General features: G+C 36.2%; 1 protein-coding gene across 2 annotated transcripts in view; it reads left to right on the top strand.

The window, feature by feature from the left end:
• LOC125061693 (filamin-A) overlaps nucleotides 1-20,151 on the top strand; it is a 167,655-nt gene that overhangs the window by 133,863 nt on the left and 13,641 nt on the right. For both annotated transcript variants that reach the window (XM_047667242.1, XM_047667241.1), the window contains 10 exons: nucleotides 586-778; nucleotides 3,838-4,059; nucleotides 5,251-5,414; nucleotides 11,423-11,573; nucleotides 13,027-13,272; nucleotides 14,289-14,509; nucleotides 15,399-15,606; nucleotides 17,440-17,568; nucleotides 18,791-18,955; nucleotides 19,461-19,618. In XM_047667242.1, the coding sequence (XP_047523198.1) occupies nucleotides 586-778; nucleotides 3,838-4,059; nucleotides 5,251-5,414; nucleotides 11,423-11,573; nucleotides 13,027-13,272; nucleotides 14,289-14,509; nucleotides 15,399-15,606; nucleotides 17,440-17,568; nucleotides 18,791-18,955; nucleotides 19,461-19,618 (1,857 nt within the window). The remainder of the gene's footprint in view (nucleotides 1-585; nucleotides 779-3,837; nucleotides 4,060-5,250; nucleotides 5,415-11,422; nucleotides 11,574-13,026; nucleotides 13,273-14,288; nucleotides 14,510-15,398; nucleotides 15,607-17,439; nucleotides 17,569-18,790; nucleotides 18,956-19,460; nucleotides 19,619-20,151) is intronic.

Here is a 20,151-nt window from a genome sequence, read left to right as displayed (position 1 = left end):
GATTTTATTTTTAATTTTTTATATCTTTTATTTTTAGTTTTTTTATGGCCCCTTTTAGGGTAAAAGCCTCCTCCATATTTTTCCATTTTTCTTTGTTTTGTGCAACATTTATCCAGTTTTCCCCCGCTAGTTCTACAATGTCATCTGTCCATCTTTTCCTTTGTCGTCCTATACATCTCTTTCCAGTAGGTCCAGTCCATTTCGTTATTTCTAGTGTCCATCTTTTATCTCGCGCTCTAGCAATATGACCTGCCCATTTCCATTTTAGCCTTAGAGCTTGTTCAAGTGCATCTGTAAGTTTGTTTTTTTACGGATTTCAACATTTTTTATTCTGTTTATTCTCCTCAACTTTAGGATGCTTCTTTCCATTGCATGTTGGCAAGACAGGATTTTTCAAGTTGTTTTCTTGCTGAAAACCCACGTTTGACTTGCGTATGTAAGACAAGGTAAAATATTTGAATCCATCATTATCTTCTTGTGTTGTAGACTGTAGTTTCCTTTCAGAATTTCCTTGTGGGTCCAGTCCTTGAAAAGTATGTATTTCAAAAAAGAATACATTATAAAATACTTTAACTAAATTTCCAGGTGAATTTCAAACCAACGGAGGCGGCTCCACACACGTTATCCGTTCGTTTCAACGGACACGCCGTACCCGGCTCGCCGTTTACGTGCATCGTGTCTGCGCCCGCCAATGCACCAGATGCGCGTGCGTCGGGCCCGGGTCTCACCTCGGCTGCTAGAGGAGAGAACACCGAAATTAATTTAACTGGATTCCACTGTAAGTCAATAATCAAAGACAGAAAAATAAATAATTAAAGGAATAAGTTGTGTGTGTGTGTTGTTGACCGCAACAGTTAGTTTGCCCCTCAGACGCAAGAAAAGAAAAAAATGTAATAATAATAGAAAAATAAATATAGTTAAAAAAAACTAAAAAACACGCTTTTAAAGCACATCAAACTAAAAAGTGAAAAATAATTCCTAATTTAGGCTGAAAATGGTAATGAACAAAAAATACTGGTATTATTGTGAAAAAGCGTGGCGCGCTCAGTGCCATATCGAGCAACTTAAATTAGGAATTATTTTTCACTTTTTAGTTTGAGGTGCTTTAAAAGCGTGTTTTTTAGTTTTTTTAAACTATATTTATTTTCCACTTTTTAGTCCTAGCAGCAATACGTGTTGTCTCAATTTAATCGTATTGCTTTGTGGACTTTAAAAAATTTCATTGTTTTTTCGAGATAAATCTATGAAATTATTATATTGTCGCTGATTCTTTATAAGTGTACAAACTTTGAATTAAATCTGTCCGTTTAAAGTGGGTCAAAATCGAAGTCGGTTACATACATACATACATACAGGTGAAGCTAATATAAAGCGTGTAAAAATAATAAAAATTAACAGTGTAAGTTAAGTCTTGCGTTCATCCATTGCATTTTTACTACATACAATATGTTGTATAATACGAAAAAACATTATTATGACCAAACGGCTTAACAAATTTAATTCAAATTTTGAACATCTAATATCATATAATATCATTTTGATAATCTAATGAAAAAATGTATGCATAAAAGTATGTATAAGTTTCACTTCTTTATGACCTTATTTTACGAAAAATGATCTACTATATGCAACTTTACAGAAATTGGTTAAATAAAGTTAACTTAGATAACATTTAAAAAAAGGCTTTTATTATCATAGACATAGATAGAATAGAATAAATAAATAGAATACAAATAATACAATTATTTCATTTTACCTTATTACTACTAAGATTATTACAGAATTTCATTAATTGTAATACATATAATTATTACTATCATTGTTATCGATATTATATATTTTAGTTATTAATATAAATTTTATGAACGCACTACACGGTTTTTTACATAAATAATAATGATTTCAAAGCATAATTTCTATTTATAACTAAATAAAATACTGCAATATTAATTAAATATAACGTGAAAAAAATTATCCAATATAAATAACAGTACGTTGCGGTAAGCCTGAAGTTAGTTTTCAGAGGTAGGCAAACTTCACAAACAACAAATCTTGCAACTAATCAATAAACTGGATCCGAAATCGCCGGACAAGAAAAAGATGGCGCGTAACGGAAAAATGTGACGACGTCATGTGACGTAAATTTTTTTCCAACGCCGATAAAGAAGTTTCACTTCAATAAATGATTTCCACTAGGTTTTTTTTATGGCTCTGGCACGGTTTGTGCATAAGCCAGCGTCAAGTATATAAGATTTTTATAATTCGTGCTTGTCTTTAGAAATTCAACCGTGTCCTCCATGTACGGTTTAGGCACTCGCCCGGTGCCGCACAACCCTCCCAAAGGCCGAGAACAAATTTAAATTAAATTAAAACTTGCCCTCGAACCGGGAATCGAACCCGGTCCCCTCACCTAGCACTCACTGTTAAAACTAAAAGTAAATCGAGTCGAGTTAAAACTAAATGATTTCCACTAGTTAATAATTTGTTTATAAAACAATAATGATGCATAAACAAAATGTTTGTAAATATGCTTCGATAGATTGTGGAGTCATTAAAAATGTTCTGTGCTAATGTGAAACGCTTGATACCGCAAGGTATCTTCAAAGTGTTATACCAGATTGAGAAAAGGGAACTTGATTTGCAAAGTTAGTGTATTTTAAGGTGATAAGTGTAAAAGTTATATAGGAAATGAGTAGTGCCTGGTGGAGACAGTGTAGAAAGAATTTTCGTAGGATTAAGTGCGGAATTGGGTTTAAAAAAAAATTGTGATAAAGGGAAAGATCATATATAAGTTTTATAACAAAAGTATTTTTTTTTATTTTTTTTCGCAATAATTCAAAAGTTATTTCAAAATAATAAATAATTTTTGAATCCAGTACCGAAAACACGCCGAACAAACCCGAGCGCGTGTGACGTCATAATGTTAGTTTTCACTCATTGCATTTGATAGAAAAATAATAAATACAGTGTTTTCATCTATTATTTTGTTAATTAATATTAATATATATATATATATATATATATATATATATATTAATAGCCGTAAACGCTGTACCTACTGTTAAATTGCTTTAACATTATGACGTCACGTCATGGTGATCGATCATTCATGGCGCATTTTTTTTAAGTTTTTTGCATTAACCATCAATATTATTAACAATAAAGTTTTAAAATACATAAAAAAACTCAAATTTTTTTTTTTCAAAAACCCAATTGTATTTGTTACACAACTCGCCGCTATAGTTACCTATATAATACTAGCTGACCCGGCAAACGTTTGTTTTGCCATGTATATTATTTCTAGGCAACACTTTTTTAGTTTAATAAAAAAAACTATATACAATAATAAAAATAGGGTTGATCGTAGAGGGGTGAAAATTAGGGGTTGTATGCTGTAATAAAACAAAAACTAAAAAAATTGTGGTGGACATCCCTTATCACTTAGGGGTTTGAAAGAAAGATAATAGCCGATTCTCAGACTTACTGAATATGCATAAAAAAATCATAGAATCGGAGGAGTATGGGAACGAACATTGTGACACGAGAATTTTATGTATATATATGACTCCTTAATTTAAAAAAATTAAAATAATAAAGCATAATAAACAGTATATATTATAATTTCATAAGATTTTTATGAAACAAAAATAAATAAAAACGATCAGTATTAAAAAAATTAATAAAAAGTAAAACTAAATGAGAAACATATTATATTGCACGGAAATTATTCAAATAAATATATGTATTCTTAGTGGGACCAGATATATATATAATTATGTACTATCCAATATAAAAATTACTTTATTATTGAAACCAGAAATTATTGTTATTTTCCAGCATGCGAGCCAACAGTATCTCTAACCGGTCCAGGCGGAGCGAACGTACGTACGAACGTAAATTCCATGGGAGAAGGCCGTTACACATGCACGTATACGCCCGAGGTGGTTGGACGTCACAGCGTGCACGTGCAATGTGGGGGAAGGCATGTACCTGGATCACCGTTCGTCTGTAATGTATACGATGTGCGACGGGTACGTGTCACTGGATTGGGACCTGGAGGTGAGGCATTTTTTTTTATGGCTCTGGCACGGTTTGTGCATTAGCCAGCGTCAAGTATAAGATTTTTATAATTCGTGCTTTTTGCCTTAGAAATTCGATCATGTCCTCTATGTACGGTTTAGGCACTCGCCCGGTACCTCACAACCCTCCCAAAGGCCGAGAACAAATTTAAATTAAATTAAAACTTGCTCTCGAACCGGGAATCGAACCCGGTACCCCTCACCTAGCTGCCACTTAATAAGACCGCTAGGCTATGAGGCCCTCAAAGTGAGGAATTGTTTAGTATTCAAAGTTGATTTAAAAAAAAACTACGGGTTGCACTCCGGGAGTGCCGGCAGAAGAGAAAACCGGAATATTAACGTTGTGCATTTTTGATATTTTGGAATGGTTAGGGAATAATTTTGCACGAATTTCTTTAATTATCATTATAAAAATACTATCATTTATGTGGTAGAATACAATATTTATTAATTGCGCTATCGTACACAAATATGACAATTTATATTACATTAAATACGCCGCGCCAGCTGTCTACTCTCCATCCGTCTTACGAAACCTACACAAAATAATTAAAAGTAGTATTAAATAATTCAATTAGGAAAATTCACTATTTTTTAGTTGCCATTTTTTATTCGCGTCAGTCTGACCAAATCGTTAATAATATAGTTTTAGACGTTTCCCAAAATTAAACCTTGACTTAAGGACCAATTTCACATGCATCAATGTATCTGAGGAAAGAGACAATATAATTATATAGCAAGAAGGTTCATAATCCTTTAAAAAACATCCATCTTACGAATTTGTCCTGACGCGAGTTTAAATTTTTTACCCATTCCAAAAAAAGTGTACAACGCCGCTAAAGAAGTTTTCACTTTAAAAAGAAAATATTTTTGAAGTTATAATATCCGATATCACTACTGGCCGAATTTTATTTATTTCAAAACCACCTTTATTTTCTTTTGTAGCGCTACAAAACTGTCCTACTGTTCAACGCGTGATATTGTCAAACACATAAACATAGATTTTATTGTAAATTTGTGGTTGTTTATTATTAATTACTAGGTTACTAATCGACAAATACGAAAAGTCAATTTTCCATTTAAAAAACCATGAAAATCGGTCCAGCCGTTCTTGAATATAAGTGTTCGAACAAAGCCGTCTTTGTTTTATATCAATGATCAAATGTTTCAGAACTAGAAGGAACCCTGGAAGGCCTGAATCTAGATGAGAGTGGGGAGGAAGAACGCGGCGTTGAAGTTGGCAAACCTGTTACCTTCAGTGTGGATGCTGCGGGGGCTGGTGAAGGGACCCTTGAACTGGTGGTGTCTACGCCTTCCACCACTGTTAAGGCAGAGGTACGTGACACTTGGCAACTATAATAATAATAATTAAAGCCTTCATTCTGTGGGGGCTGTCGCGGTAAAGACTTATGCAATGATAATTGTTTATTATTTTTTTATTTACGCAGTATTTTCTTTGATATTAATTCAACCTACCACTCTACCAGACTCAGACTAACACGCCTATATAGTCTGTCTCACTCTAACGCGTACCGGCTGCACCGGCCGCGCTTACGCTCGTCACCGATCTCATCTGAGAGATGTGAATACGCAGTATGCGTTCTGTCCCACTCTAACGCACCAGCGCTACGTCACCGATCACGCCAGACCGATGTGAAACGCAGCATGCGTTCTGTCCCGCTCTAACGCGTATTGGCCGCACCTATATTACGTCATCGTGTGTTAGGTTTTTATTTTCGTTACGGAATTTCTTGATTCAGTCGCCGCGATAAAGCCGCTATAAAATTTATGCAATAGCTTAAAAAATATTGTTTAAAAAAAAGTTCTTTTTTGCCTGTTTTAGCCCATTCTCTATCCTGCGCTAGCCTGCTCCATCTCTTCGGCAGAGCATCTGCCTGTCTTTTTACTTGATGTCTTTTTTCTTTTCTCTTCTTTTTGATAGCGTTCTAAAATATCTTTTGTGCATTTCTCTTAATGATCCCTATTGCATTTTATTTGTTTGATTTGATTGCTTTTGTTTAGTAATAGTAGTAGTAGTAGTAGAATCTGTGAAATTCATGAATGTCTATTTCATATCATTCATGTGAGAACATATGGAATTTCGCAAAAAAGAAAATTATTCCGATTTAATATATTATATATTTTGGAACTCAAAACATAGTACATATTTATTTATAAATGTATCATTTTCTTACTTAATACTAAATTTTAGTTATTACTTATTGAAATCTATTAAGTTTTGTTATTATTTTAATGTTAAAATAAAATTAATAATCAGTGCTTTTAATTCTGCTTTAGTTTATTAATTGTTTTTAATCTTCAAAATTATTGTTTAAATTTGAAAAATATAGAAATTTTACCTAAAAATAAAATTTGTATTATGTTTCCTAAGACGTCCGAGGTCCATTATGAGAGAGTACATCGTTTCCTTTTCCGCCCAAATCGCTAGTATCCGACCTTTTCCCACCACGTGACACCGCCGCCAGCGCCCAGCGTTTGAAACTGGAACTAACTTTTTATCGCGCTAAAGCAAGCCGCCAGAGTTCTTGTTCATTGTTTGTCTCATAATAAGAGAACCAGGAAGAGCTTGTTTGGACCTCGGACGTCTTAGGAAACATAATACAAATTTTATTTTTAGGTAAAATTTCTATATTATGTGTTCCGTTTGACGTCCGAGGTCCATTATGAGAGACGTGTTTGTTATCTCCTGGTGGCTTGTAAAGTTATATATTAATAACTAAAAAACGCAACAATGTGATTTGAATTATTTATATCCGATAGAATCATGATGAAATAAACAATACAAGCTAATTAAAGCCTAATAGCCTTTAGCATCATTTAATAAACATAATAACAAAAAATTTATTGTTTATAATGAAGTAGAATACTTGGCTAATTATTAAGCGGCCGAAAGTACTGAGAAAGAGACTTCTGATTGAGTCTCAGCATTCTGACTATTATTATCTAGATTTCGACAATAATATATCTTTAATGTACTTTCATGACGCCAATTTGCCTAACCAAGAATATCATTTATGTTTCTAAAACAATTTAGCGAAGCAACAGCTGATCAAGTACCCCGAGATGCTTCGATACCTGATTCCAAAAGGGGTTTCTTGACCCAGCCCCCAAAAATTGTGGGCGTAGCTGGTCTTACAGGATATCTGGTTGTAATAAACAAATTTGTCAAGGAGCCTCATCTATTATTAGAGACAGTTATGAGTGTCCTAAGCCAAAATAAGGGATTTAGATGCTTCTCCGGGCACGATAAAAACGTCCAACTTGACTGTCTATACGTTCCTGTATCTGTTTTAAAACCGAAACCCGGATGCAAAGTGATGGAATCACCGTTATCAATAAAATGCTGAGGCTCGAAAAAGCAAGAGAGTCAAATCATGAACTCTATGCCCAGAAGCCAATAAAATTATTGGGGCTGTGTGTTTTGAGCTATGAAATAAATTTTGCTCATCTAGTTTTAGGCTTTTCAAATAATTTATAACTTTCCCCGCTTCCCATACTGGCAATTACTGCGCGATTGGTCTAGCTATAGATAGGATTGAGCTAGCGCTTTAAGGATATGTTTTACTAATTTATTAGATAAAATTTTAACATCGCTTAGAGCCTCACAAATTGATGCTATGTCAGATTTGTGAACTAAAATAGATATAGATCTATTTAGATAATAGATTTAGATATATAGATATCTATGCCAGATGATCCTTTATAAATAGGTTTGCTAAGAATCTAGCTACATCAGGAGGAGCCGGGAATCGACAGTTTATATTACTATGTTGACACCAATTTACCCATTTATACCAAATAGGGGCATGTTTTCCTTGTTGAAGCTCTCAAACACGACGAAATAAGTTGTTTTTCGTCTCGTGTTTTGCAGCCAAAATCAGCCACGCTTCCAACTGTAATTTCTGCCCTTGAGGAGGAGGTTGACCCGTTACGGTATTTATCAGGGTTTTGTTTAGATTCCGTATTGGTAGCGAGGGTGCAAGTGCTCGGCCTTTCAAATCCGGGCGCCAAAAAGGCTTCCTCCACCTGGGTGCTATTATTATGAACTTCCCTTGGGATAAGTTGAGATCGTGCAGCACTCGAGGTAGAGGCACTGGCGGTGGAAATATCCACGCTAGATTGTATCGCCAGCATTTACTGAAGGCGTGGTGAAGCAAGTGTTGGAGTCTAATAAGTCTAGCGACACATAACTTGCCACGACAAGAGCCTCTCGTGACGCGAAAAGATCTATTTCGGGGGTTCCCCATCGTCTGAATATGTCCGTGGTTGCCTCTTTCAAGAGATGCCATTCGGTGCCCCTGCGATTGCGCGAGAGGTAATCGGCTTCCACGTTGTACATTCCCGGCAAGGAAGTGAGGGATAAGTACAATATTCAAACTGTCCGTCAGTGCCAGAAGATCTTTTGTCAATTTTAACAGCATTTGGGACCTTGTTCCTCCTTCGTTTTTTATGTACGATACAACAGTTTTGCTGTCGCTTTGCAGGATTACCATCGAGTTCTTTAGGACTTCGGATGTCAAAGAGATTGCTGCTACCACAGCGTGCATCTCCTTTAAATTGCAATGCCACTCAATCTGACTTTGAGTCCAAGAACCATTCAGGGGTTTGTTGTTGATTAGCGCTCCCCATTGTAGATCCGAGGCATCGGTGACAATGTAATTCACATGCCTTGTTTTGAAGTGAATCGGTGTTTTGTGACTGAGGTTGTGCAAACACCATACCACGTCCTGATTCACCTCTGCAAGAGAACTCGAGCAAAGAGGAGCTCTCCTAAATGCATTGCTGTGTCGCTGCAGCGTTCGGCAACGCAACCTTCCCCGGTGGGTGATGAAGGTCGCAAAATTGAGATACCCTAAGAGGCGTTGGGCCTGCTTGAGGGTCCAATTTGCCGGCTGACAAGCGTGTTATCAGGCACTGACGAATTTTGATAACTTTTTACGGGTAAGGACTTTGCATTTGATAGTGTGTCCCACGTGATACCCAGAAAATCGATCGACCTCGTTGGAGTGCATATCGACTTCTCTCGATTTATGGTCCAGCCCAGGTTCTTCAAAAAGGTCATGGCTACGAGAACCTGGGAGTTAAGAATTGTTCTGTCCTGATGGACCAGTAAGTAATCGTTCAAGAAAACGATCACTCTTAAGCCCTGACGGCGTTATAGCTCGGCTGTCCAATTTGTCACCGAAGCAATCATTTTCGGAGCTATGGCCAACCCAATAGGTAGACAAGTCATTTGAAGGAGCCTTCCCTCGTAACTGATACGCAGAAAGCAACGATGTTCGAGGGAAATCGGTACATGATAGTAGGATTGCCTGTGATCCAGCTTCACCATCCAATCGCCTTTTTGTAGGAAATTTGGCATTTGGTGGTGATGAAACAGATGAAAAGGTTCTGGCTTCATGAACCGATTTAAAGATTTTAGGCTGAAAATGACTCGATTTTTCCGTTCTTCGTTATTATGAAATATGAACGATATGATATGATAGATATGAACGACGGAGTCAGCGGTGCTGGCTCCAGTATATGGTCTCGAATCATGGTATGTATTTCCAAGGAAATCGAAGTTGAAACAGGTGTTTGCAACTTTTTTAGGATTTAGGACAGTACTAAAAGCGGTTTTCGATTGAAAGTTATTCGAGCGGAGGTTATTAATTTTAGAATGGAAAAAGGAGGTTTTAATTTCACCCAATTTTTGTGATAGTTCCTTAAACATCCGCCCGAAAAGCCCATCGAGTCACTTATGTTGGTATTTATTTGGATTGTTATATTTGCGTCCCCCCTTTTGATGTGAAACATCTATAACCGCACGTAATACCGATTTCTGGTGTGGCGACAAATGCCGTGGCGATGCCACGCTATATGATGGTATATATACAGTCTATATGCAGTAGTGTGTACGGTGTATTTCGAAGTCATTGATTAAACGAATTAAGTAGTCACGTTTTGAAATAAATTCGTAAATTTTTGTATTTAAATGAAAATAAATGTTTATTCAATAAATAGTCATCGTTATTTTAACAAAATAATGTCGATGTTTCACATCCGCCAGGCGTCCCGTGACGGCTCACATTTTTTATTTTCGTGATCATCGAAGTTGTGACTCTGTTGTCCTTGTTTTGAGTTGTATCGGTTACCAAGAAAGGGCTTTTGACTAACCTGAGACGTTGAAGCTACAGGCGATTAACAACGTATGCGTGATTTAACGCGTATTGTTTTAGATTGGTACCCGCTTATTCTGTCAATTTTGACAATACTACCAACATTTTGTAAATATTTAGATAATTTTTCAGGATTAAACTTGTACTCCGAAGAGGGGTGGGAATTTTATCTAAATCTTCTATAACATGTTTTTAAAGTTTGACCAAAACATTCTTGCAATTTATTATGTATAGAATTTAAATTAAGAACCGCGTTCGGCTGAAGACCACTAAAACGCTACGTAACGCTTTATTGATAAACTCATTTTTAAATCGGTAAAAGCAGGAAAAGCAACGTATTTCTTTTGTATATCAATATAACGTACACAGTTCAAATCAGAAATGTAAAAACCTCCGCATTGAAATTAATATTATAATTTATAACTCAGAGGTTCTTGAACCGACACGTCTAAATGAGCAATATCATTAACTACAGCCGCATGGTTCAAAAAAGGGTCGTGTAGGTTTGCATTATTAGATTCGGTCACTTTATGTAACATGCTAGACGACGCAGCATAATTGTAAAAAAGTATTATTAAGGTGACTCACCAATTACTGCGACAATTGCTCAAACCTGAGAATAATCACGTGAATTACTGCTGTGGCGGCGGTTCTTCATCCTCTTCACTCGTACTCGAACTTTGCGAAGAACTCGGCTTGTCAGAACTTGCAGAGACAATATCTCCCGTGATATGAGACGGCCTTGTAAAGCGCGGGTGAGGCACGTTTGACCGCGTAGCCAACACATTTACACCGATTTTAGCACTTTCATTAGCCATTTTATATTTTTAACGTGAAAACCAAGTTAACCATTTTACGAAATAATTATTTCCACTTTGAAAATAAATTTTAGGTCGATATAACTTTGAATATACTGATTCGTTTTTAAGTGTGCACTAGCGACTGTGCAAGACGAAAAACGACGCAACAATGAACAAGAACTCTGGCGGCTTGCTTTAGCGCGATAAAAAGTTAGTTCCAGTTTCAAACGCTGGGCGCTGGCGGCGGTGTCACGTGGTGGGAAAAGGTCGGATACTAGCGATTTGGGCGGAAAAGGAAACGATGTACTCTCTCATAATGGACCTCGGACGTCAAACGGAACACATAATATCTATATTTTTATAGGTGGTAGCTGTAGCTCGTGGCCTATACGATGTGACCTTCGTGCCCGTGTCACGTGAACCGCATAGAGTCTCCGTGACCTTCAACGAACAAGCTGTTCCAGGAAGCCCTTTCATATGCAGGGTCAACGAGCCACACACATATGTGCAAATAGGTATGACGCCCTTTGTCAAGATTTTAAAAACCAGTTTGTATGATAAAATGAAAATATTCTAAAGTACAGACACCGGCAAACATCTTGAACAAATTTCCTTGCCTGCGCAGAAGCGATTTTTAGGTATCACTCGGATGGGGGGACAGGACGTGTCGATCGCGTGATTGGTATATCAGTTGACGTTTATGTCCCACGCTGCGCAAACTTTCCCCCACTCCCTTGTTTAATATTCAACATGTTTGCCGGTATCTGTACGCGCCAAAAGGCTTATCTAGCCAAGATGGCGTCGCACCAGTCCTTACGACGTATACGTACAAGGTACGGGCTCGTACGTATACGTATTCTTGAACCTCAAGTCTAGTACGTCATTTCTAATTCACAAATATTTACATACGTGATCGTCGATTCGACTTATCTGTGACCACGTGACTGACGTTTAAATTAATCTTTTTAATTGTTTTTTTTTAAATTAAAGACAATTTGCAAGTGGTTTTACTCCATAACTCGCCATTTTTAAAGACGTTTTGAGGCTTACACATCACTGCGGTGACGTCATACTGAAAGGCGCTTACGATGTTATTACGACTAAGGATACAACTTCTGGTACTTTGATACTAGGGTCCATTCTTCCTCCATGTCAAAATCGGCATGAGTTTAGGCACATTTAGTTAAATTCTTAAAGTCCGGCAACGCACTCGCGAGCCCTCTGATCTATATAAAAAAGGCTTTAAAGTTAAATAATATAAAAAAAATACGTGTGGCACTCCGGGTCTGCCGCGGTAAAGCTATTGCATAGCATTTTTTATAAACTTATGCAATTATAATTATTTATTTACTTTTTGCAGTATTTTTTTTTCTTTGATATTAATCCAACCTACCAGGCTCAGACTAACACGCCTATCCGATCACGCTATACCGATGTGAGACGCAGTATGCGTTCTGTCCCGCTCTAACGCGTATTGGCCGCACCTATATTACGTCATCGTGCGTTAGGTTTTTTCGTTACGGAATTTCTAGATTCGGTCGCCGCGCTTATATAATAAATAATAGTTAAAAAAAACTATAAAACATGCTTTTAAAGCACATCAAACTATAATGTAAAAAATAATTCCTAATTTAGGCTGAAAATGGTAATGAACAAAAAATACTGGTATTATTGTGAAAAAGCGTGGGTTGCTCGATAGACGAAAAATATGGCACACTTTTTAGTTTGATGTGCTTTAAAAGCGTGTTTTTTAGTTTTTTTAAACTATTATTTATTATTTAGTTAATTTTTTTTTTTTACTTTTTTCATTTTTTTTTTCGGATTATTGCATTGTCATCGATTGACAGGTGCGCAAAGTTTGAATTAAATCTGTCCGTTAAAAGTGGGTCAAAATCGAGTCCGAAGGAGTCGGTTACATACATACATACAGGTGAAGCTAATATAAAGCGTGTAAAATTATGTTTATAGGAACGACAGCTACAATAGAAATAGACGAAAACCTGACAGATGTAGAAGTTCTATCTCCGACTGGTACCAGGGTCGCAGACGTTTTTGAAGATGAGGGAATCGTCACATTCCCCGTGTCCCGAATCGGGAGATACGTCATCCGCAGCCCTCGAGGGTCCGTCGCTGAGGTGGAGGCCCTGGATCCATCAGCAGTTAAGGTTCTATCTATCGGAGAGGCTCTAGCGCATCGTCCAGCTATTATTACTGGTAAGTTGGTAAGTGAGTAAAAGGCCGGCAACGCACTCGCGAGGCATTGACCATGTGTGGCGGTATCACTTAACATGAGGTGAGCCTGCCCGTTTGCCCCCTGTTCTATAAAAAAAAGTGCGTGCGTACAAAGTAAACATGACAGAAATGAAAATTCTTTGGCAAACTATTTTTTAACTCTTGTTCATATTTATACAAATCTAAAACTAGATTTCCGAGACTTAGAGGGACGGAAAAAGGAACATATCTTAGGAATTTAATGAATTTAATTGTCATTAAAATTGTCGAGAATTAATACAAATAATACATTTTATTATTTTAATTTATTTCTTCGATAATAAAAACACGTGGCATTTTAATTTACAGTTCCTCATTTGAGATTTCCATAAATTATTTTGCATAAAATAGAAAATACTAACATTTTAGAAATTCTCTTTAATAAATTTTACTTTTAAAAATATAATTTCTATAAGGTCGCCCTTCTCACTGTCTCTCAATCGCTCTCTCCCTTTACTTCGACAAAAACGCGCCTAAAGAAGTTTCACTTCAAAAAGTTCAAGTAATCTTTAATTTAAAGAAAACACTTTTTTACCGGATTGATATTATGTATTATTATAAATTTATAATTATTTTACATAATTTACAGCTGTGATACTTTTTGACATTCAACGCCTTTTGTCTTCAGTCACCGTGACCACGCACGCTGTAAAGCACGCGAAACGTCGGATTTTTTTTTATGGCTCTGGCACAATTTGTGCATTAGCCAGCGTCAAGTATAAGATTTTTATAATTCGTGCTTGTCTTTAGAAATTCGATCATGTCCTCCATGTGCGGTTTAGGCACTCGCCCGGTACCGCACAACCCTCCCAAAGGCCGAGAACAAATTTAAATTAAATTAAAACTTGCCCTCGCACCGGGAATCGAACCCGGTACCCCTCACCTAGCTGCCACTTAATAAGACCGCTAGGCTTATGGCCCCCAAAACGTCGGTTAAATTTATCAATGTACTTTTTCAGTAAGCACAAGCAGTGCTGGTAGCGGGCGTCTTTCAGCTCGCGTGACCAGCTGTGGGCGAACAGTCCCACATTCGGTGCGGAGGAGGGGCGGCTCCAGGACAGAGCTGGTGTGGCATCCGGCCAGGGCGGCTCCCCATAGGATCACCTTATTGTGGAGTGGGATACCAATTGCGAGGGAGGCTCTGATGGTGGATGTGATGCCTGGTCATCATGGACAGGAGGTAATAAATGGATTTATTAATATATTCAATGTTCATTCACTATAAAAACATTCTTATAAGTAAGTTTACTAACAAGATATCTTTATGTCCAGAAAATAATAAACAAATTTGTTACTGTAAATATATTATGTTATATATATGTAGATGAAACCACAAGTTTAATGTTAAACGATTACCAAATAATATATTAAAAGTTATATGGGCACAAAGCGCACTTACAGGTTACGTGCACGCACACATACGTGCGAAACGTGCTAGGCCAGTTTCCGTGCAAGTATCGATAAAAAGATGTCGATGTACGCTGTCAGTAAAGTTTTGATATCGTTTACAATAAATTTTGGAACAAACATACATATACTAAATTTGTCATATTCGCTTAGAAAACCTAAATAGATAGTTAAATATCACATACATACAGGTCCAATTCCCATTATTTTTTTATTATGTTATTCGTATCGTTAATTGGCACTTTAGAAATAATAATTCTAATCTTTAATCTATTTTCCATATATTTCATCAATTTTCCATAGTTTCCATTCCCATCCAGTTTCCATGATTGCCATCTATTTTCCATAAATTCAATCTATTTCCCATAATTTCCATCTATTTCCCATAATTTCCATTATTGCCATCTATTTCCCGTAATCTAAATCAATTATCCATAATCTCCATCAAATTCTCATGTTATCAATCTATTTCCCATGTTTTCTATCTATTTCCCATGTTTTCTATCTATTTCTCATAATTTCCATCTATTTCCCATAATTTCCGTGATTGCCATCAAATACCCATTATTTCCATTATTGCCCTAAATTTCCCATATCCCATCCCATCCAATTTCATACATATCTCCCATACCCTTAGACTGATAATTAAAATCTGCTTCCAGGTATCAGCATCTGGTCTCGGCCTGTACCACGGTCAAGTGAGTCGCGTCTCTTCCTTCAGCATCGACACTTTGGGTCGCGCGGCTCGCGAGTTCGACGTCGTGGTATCGGGGCCCGGGACCAGAGCGTTACCCGTTCGCTGCTATCAAACCAAATCTGGATTGCTTCAGGCCGAGTTCACCATAACCGAAGTCGGGCAGAGTACTATAGGTAATATATGAATCGTCAGCTGGATCCTTTGAGAATAGTGTAGCTTATTATTATTTTTGATAGATTAAAGCAGCCGTGCCGGACGGACGTTAGTCGTAAGCTTGCTTCGCTATATTATTGAAGTTATACTTCTTTAGGCGCGTAATGAAAAATTTATGAGAGTGAAATTTTACGATGTACGCGCACCTGTGACACAAAATTGGGAGTGTGATTATAGCGTGCGCGAGCGAGATAGGAATAAGACAATCTACAAGTAAAAAGAAATAGAATATGCGTGAAGTTCGTATGCCAAGAATTTTGAATGACCATAATGACATTTGTCATTTACTTTTTAAACAAATAAGGAGTTTTAATTATTTTTTCAAAGAAATTTATTAATTTTATATTGTGCAATACTGCCAAAGCTAGACATGCATACATCTTAGTGTTTGGTAGAGATGTTCTAAATATATAATAATATATACTTTTAACTAAATATAATTTATGTTACACTTAATGTAAGAGAATAATAATAAATAATTATTTATTTAATTTTTCAAATGTAAACTGAACTTAATTGACTATAATGACTCCTTTTTCAGTCTTTGATTATTTAATTGTAATTAATTATTTGTATGCAATCAAAAACTATTTTTAATAATGCCAAAGAAGTATAACTTCTTAAGCGCGTACATAAGTACACGCACCCTTTTTTTTTGTGTCACCATCACTAACGTTCGACCAATAAACGGAAGATTTATAACTCCAGAGTTTCATTTCAAGAATAGCGGCGGTGGTTCAGATCGACACCGTACGCTTATAGTTTGGTCCTTCGAGCCGGATAACCAGAAGAATAATACTCTAAAAGTCCGGCTACGTACACGCGCACTCTGGCAGTGTGACTGTTGCGTTTGCTTGCAAAAAATGTGTGTAACCCTACTTTTGCACCAATTTAGATAACTCTGATATTCAGTTTGTTAGGACAAGGTTTCTGTCATATTATTTTTGAAGTTATACTTATGGCGCGATGGAGACAAAATATGATGAGAGTGAATTTTTACGATGCGCGCGCACCGTGACACAAAATTAACAGAATGAAGTTAGTTCTAGGTGGCATGAAAATCGATAATAACTATGTTCTAGTATTTTTATATTTAGAACACGTGTTTCGGAATAGTACAATGAAACAGTGTGAATAAATAAATATTATTTTGGTGTTTTTATTAAATTAATTTCATATACGACGGTGATAGTATATACTAATAATTTATGATTTATTAGTATATCTATATATATTGAATATTAGTGATAAAACTGTTTTGAGTGTATTTATAGATATATAATTTGTAATTATTGCTTCTGTTGATTTCAACTATGTTGTTCCAAAGAAGTATAACTTCTAACCCGTGTACATAAGTACACACACTCTTTTTTCATATGAAATTGAGTACGTTCATTCGAATCACGGTCATTCACCAATGGGATTTTCGGCTTTAACATTCCCTCGTACAAAACATCTTCTTCTAATAGGCAATTACACTTCACACACACACCAATTGACCTAATCCCATGCTAAGCTGGTGAAGCTTGTGTTATGGGTACTAGGCAACGGATATACATACATATTATAGATAGATATACATATAAATACATATTTAAACACCCAACACCTAAGCACAACACCAAATGCACATCACATCGATGTTCGTCTCAGCCGGGGATCGAACCCGGGACCCATGGATTCGTAGTCAGGGGTACTAACCACTAGACCAATGAGTTATTTTACGTCCGTACGAGCGAGTGTATCTAGAAAGTTCTCCGTTCATTTCTGCAAGTCTTTTTCCATCTTTTCAGAGGTACTGCATCTATCGAAGCCAATCACGGGCAGCCCGTACACATGCGAATCGTTCGATCCTAACAAAGTCATATTATCTGGATTGCCAACTGGAAATTTGATCGCTCACACACCTATTAATTTTACTGGTGAGTTGTTTGACGTTTTATCTTTTTTTATGTATTTCATTGTTGTAGCGAATGAAAAGAGTGACGGAGAGTTTATTGCCAGTTCTTCTCTTCCGTTCTACGCCCTTGATTTGAGAACTGGCAGTAAATGTAAAATTAGAAGAATTTAATGTATATTTCTTTTTTGACGTTCATAAGTGTACATTGTGTTACCTATATGAATAAATGATTTTTGACTTTTGATGGTATTGTCGATTGTTTGTGCATTTTCTATTAAATTTTGGTTAGTTTTACTGGTGGTTCTAGATTTGTCAACCGTGTTGTCAGTAGTTTTTACGTATTAAATTCTTTTAATTTTTATTTATCTAAAATTATGTTGATAATTTTGACGAAGTGTTGACTTCGTTGCATTAACATAATAAAATTGACATCATTAAATGAAAAGGAGGCGGCCAATTGGCCCACTGAAAAAAAATAGATAAGGCAAGCAAGAAGTGCAAAAATACATAATACATATTAAAGTTATTTAGACATAACCAAAATAAAAAATAACACATATAAAAGAAAAAGTATCATGTGCATTTAGTACGAAAGTTGTGGTAAAATAATTTTTGTACAGTAGAGATTGAAATATATGTCAGAGATTATGTGATAAAAGAACTCGATTTCATTTGATTTCATTTGTAAACACTAATAAAGAGAACAAATTTAAGTCACTTGGAAATAACTCATATCATAACTAGGCGTTCTTGAGCAGTGTTGGCCTAGTGTTCAGCGTGCGACTCTCATACCTGAGGTCGTAGGTTCGATCCGCGGCTGTGCACCAATGAACTTTCTTTCTTTGTGCGCATTTAACATTTGCTGGAACGGTGAAGGAAAACACCGTGAGGAAACGACATGTCTTAGACCCAAAAAGTCGACGGCGTGTGTCAGGCACTGGAGGCTGATATTTGCCTATTAGATTGAAAAATGATCATGAAACAGATTCAGAAATCTGAGGCCCAGACCTAAATAGGTACCGCCACTGATTATTATTATTAAGCGTTTTAAGGCAGTTTTTGACTCCACCACTATGTCGAATTGAATTTAAGAGCATATCAAAGGCCAGCAACGCACTCGCGAGTCTTCTGGTATAAAGTGTCCATGGGCATCGGGACATCAGGCGAGCCTCCTACTAAACTTACATAAATATTTTTTTTTATATTTCTATATAATATTATATAAGTAAAATTAATATTTTCAGTTGACACAAAAGACGCGGGTGTGGGTGAATTAGACGTGCTCTGTGAAGCAATGGGGAAGCGACGCGTGCGCCTACCCGTTGACATAAGGGAAGATGGGACTCTGTACAAAGTGCGATTGAGGCCGACGATGCCCGCTCATTACAGGATATATGTTACATATGGAGGTATTTTTGTTTCTATATTATATACTACCCGTTATTACAACGATTCGTTAAAACTTTTTAGGTAGTGATATTTACTTTGTTGTTTTTATATTGAAATATTTACTATTCGTAATTTCATCAAAATCGATCCTGTCATTTAGGAAGAGATTAATTACCAACACACTCAGAAGATATATACGTTGTTTTGCCATGTATATTATTTCTAGGAAACATTTTTTTAGTTCAATAAAAATAACTATGGGTAGGTACGTAGAGGGGTAAAAATTAGGGGTTGTATGTATTTTTGTATGCTGTATCATAAAAAAATTAAAACAAAAAAATTGTAGTGGACACCCGTGGTGCATTAAAAAATTCAGAATAATCGGTCAAGCCGTTTCGGGGGAGTATGGGAACGAACATTGTGACACGAGAATTATATAATATACATATATATAAAGGAAATGTCTCGATACCTAAATAATATATACGAAGGCATCTCTATACATATTTTATATTAAAAAAATAGGTGCAAGTGTCCCCGGAAGCCCGATGTCCCTTGGAGTGCTAAGCTCCCGCGCAAGTATAGCAGCCAAATGTTCGGGAACGGGACTTGCGCACGCGCACGTTGGCAAAGAAGCGGCCTTTACCATACACTGTGTAGATGATACGCCACCCACTGTTCAGGTATTTTTTTTACACGCTTTATATTAGCTTCATCTGTATGTATGTATGTATGTATGTAACCGACTCCTTCGGACTTGATTTTGACCCACTTTAAACGGACAGATTTTTTCAAATTTTGACCACAGGTCCTGTCAAAGATCGATGACAATGCAATAATCCGAAAAAAAATATAAAAAATTTAACTAAAAAATAAATAATAGTTTAAAAAACACGATTTTAACGCACATAGCACAAAAGCACCATTTTCAGCCTAAATTAGGAATTATTTTTCACTTTTTAGTTTGATGTGCTTTAAAAGCGTGTTTTTTAGTTTTTTTAAACTATTATTTATTAACTCATTTGATTTTATGTGATAATTTCCTGTGAAAAATTCTTCCCTCACGGGTGTGAGGAAGAATTTGACTTATACACTGTATAATGCCTCCTATCTCACTCTCTCCCACGCCAAATCCTATTAATTTATGTGTCTGTCTCTTTTTACTGTCGCTTTTTCCGTTGCATCCGGTTTGAAATCACAACGATTCTAAAGAAGT

This window comes from Pieris napi, chromosome 24, assembly GCF_905475465.1.
Source record: "Pieris napi chromosome 24, ilPieNapi1.2, whole genome shotgun sequence".
Taxonomy (NCBI): domain Eukaryota; kingdom Metazoa; phylum Arthropoda; class Insecta; order Lepidoptera; family Pieridae; genus Pieris; species Pieris napi.
This window is presented reverse-complemented; position numbering and strand designations above follow the sequence as displayed.